The 12,445-nt window shown below is 46.8% G+C and overlaps 1 protein-coding gene across 1 annotated transcript in view; it reads right to left on the reverse strand.

The window, feature by feature from the left end:
- The window catches only part of MARCHF10 (membrane associated ring-CH-type finger 10), an 82,522-nt gene that overhangs the window by 36,303 nt on the left and 33,774 nt on the right, over window positions 1-12,445 (reverse strand). The window contains exon 4 of the mRNA XM_037070235.1: window positions 9,612-9,783. Within this exon, the coding sequence (XP_036926130.1) occupies window positions 9,612-9,783 (172 nt within the window). The remainder of the gene's footprint in view (window positions 1-9,611; window positions 9,784-12,445) is intronic.

Genomic DNA, 12,445 nt, shown 5'->3' on the forward strand with positions numbered 1-12,445 from the left:
AGAAATCAAATGAGCCTCCAGAGAAGACAGGGTTTATTGGTCGCTAGAAGAGTTGAGAGAGGTGGCAGCCGCTGTCTTCCGGCTCCTCCCAGCACACCACACCTCCCGATGTTTGCTGCTCAAGACATTGCCCTCTGGGCCCCTCCTGCCCATCCACCTGCCTTCGGGAAGCCTGAGATCCCCTCTCCCAGACTGCAGTGTGCTGTGCGCCCTTCCCCGGGGCCACTTACCATAGGAGGTAAATTTTACTGGGCCTTCTGGGGCCGGGCAGGCACAGCACAGGGGTCTCGGATGGGGTGGGAGGGGAGACTGGGAAATAGCACAGGGCTGCTGGAGACTCGGGCACGGGGCCAGGGGAGGCGGGGGTGGGGTTCACAGAGCTGGGAAAGGAAACTGGAGGGAGATGGGGGGAAGGGCACCGGGCCACCGGGGAGGCAGGTGGCACCAGCGGCAGGACGAGGCAGCAGTAATTGGTACTGGGCTGCAGGACGGGGGAGAAAGCAAAGACGGAGCAGTAAGGGGAATATTCAACACAGAACAGGGGGTGCTCGCTGCTGTCACCTGCATAAAAGAAAAAGAGCAGTCAGGACATAGAAAAGTCGGTGAATGAATCAAAGCTCAAAAACGGTTCTTCGGGGTGACCTCTCCAGGTATCACGGGGCGGCAGGCACCTAGCTGGGACCTCAAGGTCGCCGAAGAGTTAACCAGGGAAATGTCTTCAGCCATCACACCCTTTTCCAGCCAATAGTCATTGGCGTCCCTGACAGATGCTGGAAAGTTCTTCCCCCACCAAGTTCCCATGTGGAAGCTCTCAGTCCCTTCTCAGCTCCCACAGCCTGTCTAATTAGCTGTTCTGGCCGCAACATATGGTGGCCGGCGGGGTCTCACAGAGGCAAGGCTCTTCCCCTCAATCCTCCAGCTGCCCCCGGTTGGAGGTGGTGGTCCATGCCTTAATCTGGCCTTTCTGCTGCAGAGGGAAAGCTTGGGAAGAGAGAAGGATGCAGAGAAACCCCCTGGTGGCATCATGAAAGGGGAGAGGGACCAAGGCTGGGAGAAAAGCAGGTGGAGGGGGAAGGTGTCCAAGTGAAGTTAATGATTTGTTTGCTAACTTCACTCTCAATCTGCCAGCCTTGCTGGAGGCAGAATATGGGCACCTGAAGGAGAAGTCAGCATCAAAGCCACCCCCTCACGCATGACAAATCTCCCAGCTCTGCCACTAACCAGCTAGGTCACCTTGGATCAACTGTTTGCCTTCCCAAAACCTGTTTCCTCATCTGCAAAAGGGGACAGGTGCTCTCTCTAGCCTTGCCCCTCCAAGGCTGGCCCTGGGACTAGCAGTATGGACGTCACCTGGGAGCTTCTGAGAAATGCAGAGACCCCGCCCATCCAAACCTACCGAATCAGAACCTGTGGTTTATCAAGGTCTCGGGTGCTTCTCGTGGGCTGTGAAGCTTGAGAAGCATGGCTCTGAGATGGGCCCCCAAACCTCTGCGACAAGCGCCACCTGCAGTGCTTGTCAGAAGCCCTGCTCTGCAGGCCCCCTCTCTGGAGACTGCTCTTCTGGGTCAGGACTGGAACCAGGAACTAGTATTTTAATGAAGCACCTCCCTGGTGATTCTTATCAGACAAGTTTAGGAAATGCTGCCGCTAAAATAAGTTCTAATTCCCAAAATGCCATCCTTTCACCCAGTTGAAAACCATTAAAGGCATACCTCGTTTTGCTGTGCTTTGCTCTATGACTCTTTGCAGGTGTTGCAGTTTTTTTAAAATATAGTTTATTGATTATACCATTACAGTTGTTCTATTCCCCCCCTTCATTCCCCTCCACCGGCACACTCCCTCCCCCACCATTCTCCCCCGCTTAGTTTATAACCATGTGTCTCAAGTTCTTTAGATTCTATATTTCCCCCACTATTCTCACCCTGCCCCCTATCTATTTTCTACCTACCATCTATGCTATTTTCTGTGCCTTCTCTCCCCTTCTCCCCCTCCCACCCCCCTGTTTCGAACCCTCCATGTGTTCTTCATTTCTATGGTTCCACTCCTGATCTAGCTGTCCTCTTGCTTTGCTTTTGTTTTAGGTGTGGTTGTTAATAACTGTGAGTTTGCTGTCCTTTCACTGTTCATATTTTTCATCTTCTTTTTCTTATATAAGTCCCTTTAGCATTTCATATAATAAGGACTTGGTGATGATGAACTCCTTGAACTTGACCTTATCTGAAAAGCACTTTATCTGTCCTTCCATTCTAAATGAAAGTTTTGCTGGATAAAGCAATCTTGGCTGTAGGTCTTTGGATTTCATGACTTGGAATACTTCTTTCCAGCCCCTTCTTGCCTGTAAGGTCTCTTTTGAGAAATCCGCTGACAGTCTGATGGGCACTCCTTTGTAGGTGACTGTCCCCTTATCCCTTGCTGCTTCTAGGATTCTCTCCTTCATTTTAATCTTGGCTAATGTAATTATGATGTGCCTTGGTGTGTTCCTTCTTGGGTCCAACTTCTTTGGCACTCTCTGAGCTTCCTGGATTTCCTGGAAGTCTATTTCCTTTGCCAGATTGGGGAAGTTCTCCTTTATTATTTGTTCAAATAAGTGTTCCACTCGTGGCTGTTTCTTTTCCCCTTCTGGTACCCCTATAATTTGGATGTTGGAACGTTTAAAGGTGTCCTGGAGGTTCCTAAGCCTCTCCTCATTTTTTTGAATTCTTGTTTCTTCATTCTTTTCTGTTTGGTCATTTTTATTCATTCCTTTCTGGTGGGATGTTTTGTTCTTCCTTCTGGTCCATTCCATTGATTTGAGTCCCAGTTTCCTTTCCATCACTATTGGTTTCCTGGACATCTCCCTTCATTTCAATTAGTTTAGCCTTCATATGTTCCTCTAATTTGTGACTACGTTCCTCTAATTTGTGACTATAATCTACCAGTTCTGTGAGCATCCTGATAAATAGTGTCTTGAATTGTGCTTCTGAGAGGCTGGCAATTTCTCGGTCACTGAGAGTTATTGGCTCTGGGACTTTGAGTTCTTCTTGCACCATCTTTTGGGCTGTTCGTGCCTTTTCCGTAGCAGGACCAGAGCCCTAAAGTGTTCACTAGAACAGGGCAACTCAGTCGCTGGGTTGTGACGCTGTATGTGGGGGCGGGGTCAAAGAGGGACAATGGCTTCCCGTCTGCCGCCTGCCACCTCGGTCTGGCACCGCAGCCACCACCGTCACCAGGCCCATGTGTTCCGTTCCACTGCACAGGAGTGTGCCACCGCCATCAGCCCTCCACCACTGGGTTCGCCCCCTGGGGCCTGCGTGGTCCGTCTCACTGTGCACGAATGTGCGACCGCGGTCAGTCTGCCCCGCACCCCGACTGGCTTTGGGCTGCCCGCGTGTCTAGGTCGGGGGATCTGTCCTGCCCTGGCTCCGCCTCTCTTACCGTCCCAGTGGAACGGTTCGTAGTTGTCAGACTTTGGTATAATTCTGTTTTCTGGTCTTTGGGTGTGTCCTAGTTCTCCAAACCTTTGTTGTGTTCAAACTTTGTTGTGGGAGAAGGCACAGTGTTTCCACCTATGCCTCCATCTTGGCAGAAGTCCGCAGTTTTGTTTTGTTTTTAAACAAGTGAAAGGCAAGCCCCTCCCACCAGCAAAAAAATTGGGACTTGCTGTTTTGTGATACTTGCTTCTTAATTCCAGGGGCCTGGAACCGAACCCACAGTATCTCCGAGGTTTGCCTGTCCCTGTAATGAAGGGGTCTCAGTCCTTCTTTACTTGAGTCCTTTGTAGGACCTGACGCTGTTATCCATCCCTTCCTTTCCAAATGCCTCCCATGGCTCCTGCAATGGGTGCTTCCTGCTTTTCTGATCGTTTCTCCAGAGTTGTCTCCCCACACTCTTCCCTTACTCTTTCATCCCCCAAAGTTCCCTCATCACCCCTCTTCTTACTGCATCCATTCTCGAAGCGGGGCACAAGGTCGCAGCTGCTCTTGCTCACTGTAGTGTAGGCCCCGTGGGTTCCTCCTGGCGGCCGGGATCAGGGCTGAGCACCTGCCCAGGGTTCCTGGGTGCTTCCTGGCACTCCCCCTGGCCCCCTGCCTGCCCCTCAAAGACAACACCCATGGAATGGGACCCATCCTCTTCTCACTTTCTCAGCCTTGGCAACGGCAACCAGCATTGGCTTAGTTTCCTGGGCCAGGACTCCAAGTTTTCTTTGATTCTTCCTCTTTTTTTAAATCTCCACACCCAATAGTCACCATGTTCAGCCAGGTTTACTTCCCTCAACATCCCTCAAGCCCAGCCCCCTTCCCCATCCCCTCTGCTTTTGCTTCCAGTCAAGCCCTTCTCATTTCTCTCTGGGTCCTCGGTGACTAACTATTGCCCTGGTCTCTCGGCCTGTGTCTGACTGTCCTCACCCTTCCAGCCAGTCAGCTTTCAAAAATGCCAGTCTGATCACATCACTTCCTGCTCAGCCTCTGTCTGTGACTGATGCCCCACGGCTGTCAGCATGGCATTCGAGGCCCTTGGGCACCTGGTCCTCGCCTGCCCACAGGGTGTCGACTTCATACTCCGTACTTTCCAGTTTGCAGCCTGACCCTAAACCAGAGCTTCTCAAACTCAAATGTGAAGAGGTCTTGTTAAAGGCAGTTCTGATTCAGTAAGTCTGAGTTGGAACACGAAGTTCTGTATTTTTCTTTTTTCTTTTTAATGTTTAGAGAGAGGGGAAGGAAGGGACCAAGAGGGAGGGAAACATCAATGCAAGAGAGAAACACTGATTGGCTTCCTCTCATATATGTGCCATGACTGGAAACCAAACCTGCAACCAGGCACGTCAGCAGCGACCTTTGGCTTCGTGGGACAATGCCCAACCAGCTGAGCCACACTGGTCCGGGCATGAGGTTTCTGTATTTCTAACAAGCTCTTATGTGATGCCTCTTCTCCTAGTCTGGGGACACTTGGAGACCAAGGCCCTAGGTGATTTGTAGTTCCTTGATGTCTGTCTGTCGGTCTGTCTTTCCCCTTCTTCCTGGCTCTCTGTCCCCTCCCTGCCTTTGCACAACTCAGTATATCCTGCTGGGCACATCTTTCTAGCCTTCCTCTCCTGGCCAAATCCCCTGTCCTTCAGGGGTTTCACCCCACTGAACGCTCTTAGAACTTACCTTGGTCAGGGCATGGTGGCGTCCTTCCCCCAACTAGTCTGTGAGCCCCTGGAGGGCAGGCCCTGTGGGTTTTGTGTTTGCATTCCCAGCACCCATGCAGTGGCCGGCAGGCGAGCAGGCAGTAAATGCATGAGGTGAATGAGTGAGCGATGGGTGAGAAAGCAAGGACACCCCGGTATCATGCACCCTGGTACAGCTGGGTGGCCGAATGTATTTGCTGGCATCCCATAGGTACTGGATAAGTGGATGTCATCACTGATAATCAAATAGTTAAAAGGTTTTCTAATCAAGTTATAACCTCTCTTATATCTTCAACTATAATCTCTCTTATAAAGATGCTAACCTGAGAGCAGCATGAGGGCAAGCTTCAAAAGCTGAGGGGGGGTTTTAGAATTAACCTTTACCCCAAACCTAGTATAGGCCCAGGAGTTTAGTCCCCTTGTCTAGCTAGTGAGGCAGGTAATAACTCCATTTTGCCGATGAGGAAACAGTTTGGAGAAGTTGCCAGTTCATGTTTATAGGGCTATAAAGTGGTGGATTACAAGTCTGAGCCAGGACCCCAAGTTCTGGGCTCTGTGGCACCCCTGAGCCCCTCTGCCTTGGAAGCTTTACCATAAATGGGCTGTGAATTATGACGGTCTGAATGAAGACAGGAGCATCCGCTTATGTGGGTTGTTTTCTGACTTGGGCAGGTGACTTGGAAAGTTGTTGAATGCCAGCAGGCTTGCCTGGGGACTCACTGGCCTTGGCCTTTCAGAGAACATCTTCATCAGAATTTATTTGCAAGGTAGGCCATGGAGATTTGGAATTTGCCTCAAATTTCTCTTCCAAGCTCCTCTTCAAGTGGATATTTCCCAGTTCAAAAGAGACGTGTTATTTTAGATGTTTTTCTTTATAGATGTGAATTCACTGCTTTTTCTTAGTTTTACAAGAACTTGTCTTCATGATAAGCCACTATTAAGCTGAATAGGTTTTGCCACTCCTACAAATCTGAGTCGGGTAAAAACCAACACTGAACTCAGTAAGTGAAGATGATTTTAGAACGCTTGGCTTTGTTTTAAAGGGCAAGATTTTGCAGGCTCCCAGTTCTCCATCCAGATCCGTTTTCCTGGCACATAACTACGGGGTGAGGCCCAAACCCTCGGTCAGAGCAGAGGGCACCCTCACTTCCCCTGTGCTCGGCACTGGGGTAGGGAGTGCGTAAGGACTCCAGGAGCCAGAACCCCACAGCACAATGGCCTCCAGAGGCCTCCACGTGTCCTGGAAAGGAGAGGTGACTCCTGTCCAACTCTCCTTGGACTGAGGGCTGAGAAGGAAGGAATCCGGGAGCCTGAGGCCGCTAACTCCCTGCCCTTCCCTGTTTCCCCATACTCACCCAGCCTGCTGACTGTTCCGCTCTTACTGATCATACAGAATTCTGAAACAAGGATGTGTGACTTGGCTATGCTTATTTCTCACCCTATTTTGCTGTTCCCCTTGGTCATGATTTCTGAGTCAGTTGCACGTCAGACCTAGCTGGGCGTTGACCCTGCCTCGATTTCCCATGTCTTTTTGGAGATGAAGAGAATCTCTGGCTCGGTAGATGCTTTCTGATCATTCCTCTCTTTCCTTTTGGTGGTTTGCTTTGGAAATTCAGGGTGTAGTAAAAGTGTCTGGACTTGTATTTTTTGTTAGGATTTAAAAAATTATAACTCTGATTTTTGGCAAAGGAAAAGAAGATGGGGGGGAGGTGGACAACATTCACACAAAGAAAACAAAGTTTCCTAGTTCCTTATCTCTACTGATTGCTGCTCTTACATGCTAGATCCATAAAGCTACAATGTATTGGACAACGGCTTGTGGCGTCAGGCAGTATTTTAATGGCTAAGCATTCGTTTTATCGTTTACTCTTCACAGCAATCCTAGCAGGTAAGATCTGTTTTGATCCTGTTTTACAGATGAGGAAACTGAAGTAGAATAAGTTACTTGCCCAAAGGTACATAGCAAGTAAGAAATGGGGCCCAGATGCTAATCCAAGCATTTTGACTCCAAAGCACTTGTCCACCCAGAAACCGCACACCCCGCATGGACAGAAAGAGTGAGAAGCACCAGCCGGCTCATTTCGTTCTGTGGAATATATGACCTTAATTTAAAAATGCGTGAATTCTTTCTACTAGTGTGAAGAACGATGAACATCTGATGCCTTCTCAGTTATAAGTCTATTCGTAGAGGGCACGGATAGTTCCTGTATTGTAAACCGGCATTTTAGGGGTTCTGGGTAGCAATTCCCACATAAGGAGAAACTCTTATGACCTGGATCATCGTTGCATAGATTTGCATCTGTGTCCAGCCACATTGCCAGCTCCGTTATTTCATCTGGTCCAAGACCGGCATAGCACTGGGAGGAAGGTTAACCCGGGAGGCAGAGGTTGCAGAGGGAATTTCACAGTGTCTGATGCTTTTGTTTTGCAAAGAATCTCTGGTCTGACATGGGAGGAAGTTCTGGTTCTCACTGCCATCTTTGTGTTTGCCCCAAAATGCATTAGGAAAATAATTTCTCTACAGAGGTGAAGCAAAGCAGGAAACTATAAATTTACCTGGTGAATGGGATCGATGTGTCCAGAGAATCCAGGCCCCAGACCCATTTTTCTGTAACACTAGGGCATTCATCTGAATTTTCTGAGTTGTCACCCTCCGCCAACTCAATTTTTTCTGGAGAGACTCGTCTTAAATTCTCGCCCTGTCTCTGGGCTCCCATTTTTCTGTGCTTAATGAAAGAACTCTGAGGGGACCCTTAAGGGGGGAGGTCTGCACATGGAAGTGGAAAGGATCTAAACATACCAAGGCCGTGCTTTCAGTCAGCTTCGTGCTCTGCCCAGTTGGCGGCACAACGAATTCGGCTTCTGTAGCGATGACACTGGTCACCGGGACTGCTATGCTCGCTGGACAGCCAGGCCACAGTCTGGCTCATGTCCGCATGGTTTGGGACGCAGTCGGGGCCATCGTGTGATGTTAACGCTGGTTAACTCTGGTGGTTTCTAAAGGCTTCTTACTACAAGTAGTGTCAAATCTTATTTGATGAAATTGATCTTTCTGCCAGCTTGGCTGTCTTGCCTAAACTTTGGTGTTTTGCAATCTACTAATTCTTCAGATTTCATGTTTTATAAAATGTAAAGTGAATTCATTTATCCTCTTTGTCAGTGTTGTACGTTCCATAAGGAGAATTTGCATCTGTATTAATCAGATAAACTGAAATAACTGAGTGAGCTACATGGTTCATCTTCTAATTTTTCTCCATGGATGACAAAGCACATCGTGTGAATAGCTACTGAGTTTTAGCAAGAAGGCTATGGAGTTCCATGATTTAAACTTAAATTCATTTTTTTCTATTAAAAAACATCCTCAATTCAATACATGACAACACATATTTTTGAAATATTTGGGGAATGATCGTATCTACCTTATTTCATTCTTTAACAGCTGAACTAAAAACTGAAGTCCTACTTAGAATCTTCCAGATGAGAAATTAATTATGGCCCCAATTAAGTGAGAGAAGAGAGTTGGGGCTTTGCCTAAAAGGACATCATTTCAGAAGTCCATTTGTTTCCTTCTTCGTTGAAAGCAATAAAACGTGTGTGGCTCATCTGAGAGCTGCCGTTTTCTAAAGATGCATTAAGACTTAACTGGGCGGGTTTCAGAACAAGAGCTCTTTAGGATTAGAAAGTACACAGTTGTGACTCGGGTGTGAGTGAATTGCATGCTATTGACGGATTCTCCGGCAGTTTATCGGGATCACTTCCGTGGCACTGCAAGCAGAAGGCCAACCTTTCCTCCCAGCGACTCCAGCTTTGCAGATCCCGGAGGAGTGGAGTTTGCCCACAGATGTTGGCTCTGACGCGGATGAGCCCGAGGGACCCTAAACTTTCCGTTGAATTTATCCCTTTTCTGGATACCGTTAAATCACTTGTGCCTCAAGCAGTGGACTGGTCTTCGCTTCAAAGGCAGCTAAAGAGTGACTTATTTACCAAATTGCACAAAAGGGAGGATTTATCAAGCCCCTTCTCTCCCAGAGAGGACAACCTCAGAAGTGAAGGACTTTATTACTCTCTTTCTTGGCTATAAATTATGCCATTCAGATGCTCATGAAAGCTTCTCTTCATGCTCTTGCTTGAGTCATAAAACTTGATACCTGGGGCCAAATGCCTTTATCCACACCCCCTGCCCCCAAGAAGGGTGAAGAAGATGAAAAGGCGGTAATTCTAAGTGAGTGTCACACAAAAGCCAATGACTGGGCAGAAAATGTGGGCAGTAGAGACAGTTCTTCTCTATTATCCAGGATATTCTGCTAAACAAATTTTACTGTTTGCATCTCTGGCCCCTCCAAAACCTGAATTAGCCACTTGGAAAGTACCGGGTGTAACCAATGGCACCGATTTGATGGTTATCATTACCATCGACACTAGAATTTTTGAATTTGTGAAAGTTAATAAAACAGCTACTTACCTGCAGAGGGTTTGCTGGGGCCCATGTTCTCTGGTTTCTTTGTGGTCATGGTACTTTTATCTTTTTGCTTGACGGATGTTTGGTCAATCGCTGGAAGTCTGGACTCACACTTCACCGCAGAATTTTTGACAGCTAATTTTGGTTTGGCTAGAGGGTCCTCCTCACCAGAAGTCTATGGAAAATGGAAGGAGTTTGAGATTCAGGGGCATATTAGGTCGTTTTTGCCAGGCAGAGGAGAAAAAGGCAAGCCAGACGCAGTAACCCCCCACTCCCATCAATAACTCTGCAGCAACCCGCCATGCATGCTCCACGTGCCCTTTCACCAGTGAGATGTTGATGGACTGGGAGTATCAATTTAGATGCAACAACAAAACGAATGAGTCTGTGTCATACAGCATTATAAAAAGAATGCACATGTATTGGGCTGTCTTGTAGAACATTCTGAAAAGACTGCATTTCTGACCCTCAAGTAATTTGTTGACCAGTAAACAGCTCATGTTCAAAGCTGCATAGGAAAGCAGGGGAGACGATCGGGGCTTTTAAATTTGTTATTTGGTATTTGAACTACTTTGGGGGTGGGTGAGGAAAAAATGTCCTTGTGTTAATCCCATACTAAACAATAAGAAGGAAATTTAGATAGTGTGTTGGGACTGAACAAGTCAGACCTCAGTTTAGTATTCTGAATTACTGGGTGCAACATAAGACAGACTAATCTTTTTTAAAAAAGTCCCCTACCTGTCATTTGGCTATAAAGAAGTCAGTGTAAATCTATGCACAGACAAATCACAGTCCCTGCTGGGTCAGAATATCTCCACACAGCTTTGCACACGCAGTAAAAGTTACCCAGGCATTCAGTAGCTTGTATACTTTGCCACACTTCCACCCACCAAAGAAAAGATTAACACAGTATAAATGGCTTATGAAAAACCTGGTCTTTTAGGATGATTTAAGTCCTGCCTTATGTTTCAGGTGCTGGTGTTGGTATGATTTGCTAGGCGGTACACTCAGCAACAAACAAATCCACAAGCCTTCCTCGTACCCCCTCCCCCTCCCCACCAACACGCACCGGGAATTCCAATACTAACACTGAATTTTCTTACACTGTGTGTTAGTCTAGTATTGGAAAATGCAGCCCTTTGCAGACACAGAATGCTAAATTAATGCCCGCCTCCCCATCCCAGCTGTGGCTATTTGTATTGATCTTCCTCATCGGTCTCTCTGACAGTTATGGCATTTTCATTTCAAGGCTCCTGACTCAGGAAAACACTTCGACTAGCTTTGAATTATTGGGTGCAACATAAGACAAACTAAACTCTAAAAAAATCCCCCTACTTGTTCATCTTCTGTAAAGAAGATCAAATCTACAGGTGGACAGATCATTACCCTCCAAGACTGTAAATCATGTCTTGTAATATAGGGTCTGGATACAGCCTTCCAACAAATAATTATTGTTTCTCCCTACATTTTCAGAAAACAGACCACCCTCAGATAAAGGGACAGGAAAAGGCGAGGACATAATGAATTGATTGTTTTCCTCTTTTCGATTCCGGAATTAAATAGAAATCCTTGAAAATTATTCCGAAATGTCAAAGATGAAACATTAGGTCATTTTTGAACATGAAATAGGCTCTCCATTCTCAGAAAAGGAAATGTGGCCAAATTTTAATTACGATGCCTAAGATTGTCATAGGCAAGAAGTACATGAGCGAGCATGGGATAGCATTCCTTCCGCAAACTGCCCCACATTAAAAAAAAAACTCACAAGAGTGAGTGGAGAATTCTTTGCTTGCCTCAGGGAATGGGGAGCTGGCAGGAGTTGGCGAAGAGACTTTATTGGATGGGGTGCTAAGCCATGTTTATCTTCCCTTCACCCATTCACTCATTATACCATAAGCCTTTAGGGCAACCAAAGAGATGACAGAAAGCTTGGCCGATTAGACCATGCCTATTGCATATGGAATTGTGCACCTGTGTTCTGCATACATCCACCTCTGGTTCCTGGTTCCATCAACCTCACTTCCAGGTGCTAATCATTCAGGGTCCAGAAATTGCAGCTGGGAGTGGGTGTTTTGTCAGTTAGAGACTAAATCTAGAGTGGCAAGAACAAGAATACTTATGAACGTGCCACTAAACCTTCTCATTGAGGAATCTTAAGTGAATAACTTGCAAACATTTTGTGTCTTCCCATGTACTCAACCATTTTCATTTATCCTTTCTCATGAAAGCCCATCATATTTCTGGGGAGGAGGATCCTTGGTGGGGGTTGGGTGTGGGGAGAAGGGTTTAGTAATTCATTCTGGCACTAAAGTGTGGTGTTTAAGACTCAGAGTCCAGCTTCCTGAGAGTGCATCCTGGCTCTTTCACGTACTGTTGTGTGTGACATTGGCTTAGTTCTTCTCTGCATCTCAGATTTTGTCACCTGGGAACGAGAGTATATACCAGTTGGTGGTTCTGTGAGGAACAAATGAATTAAGATGTGTTTATAGCACTTAGAATAGTACCAGGCAAATAGTAAGTGTCATGTAAGTGCTGGCTTTTGCAGTCAGCCGTCACTTCACATTCGGCCGTCACAAAGATTAATGACTGAACATTACCCACCGTTGAAACCAAAACCCAAAAGCCCCAGTGAGAATACCAATGGGGTGTTCACCTCTTCCACAGAGGTATGAACAGAGAGGTGGGTCATTTCCTACAGTGGACTCTTCATTTCTTCTGAAGGCAATTTATGATAGCCTTATAAGTAGCCAGTTGAAACTGATCTAGTCTTAAGAAAATATGGTACAATTTCTTTTTTAGACAGTAAAGCTCTAATGGCCAATATTTAACAACATTAA

This window comes from Sturnira hondurensis, unplaced genomic scaffold (assembly GCF_014824575.4).
Source record: "Sturnira hondurensis isolate 20B ecotype Veracruz unplaced genomic scaffold, ASM1482457v3 Scaffold0018728, whole genome shotgun sequence".
Taxonomy (NCBI): Eukaryota; Metazoa; Chordata; class Mammalia; order Chiroptera; family Phyllostomidae; genus Sturnira; species Sturnira hondurensis.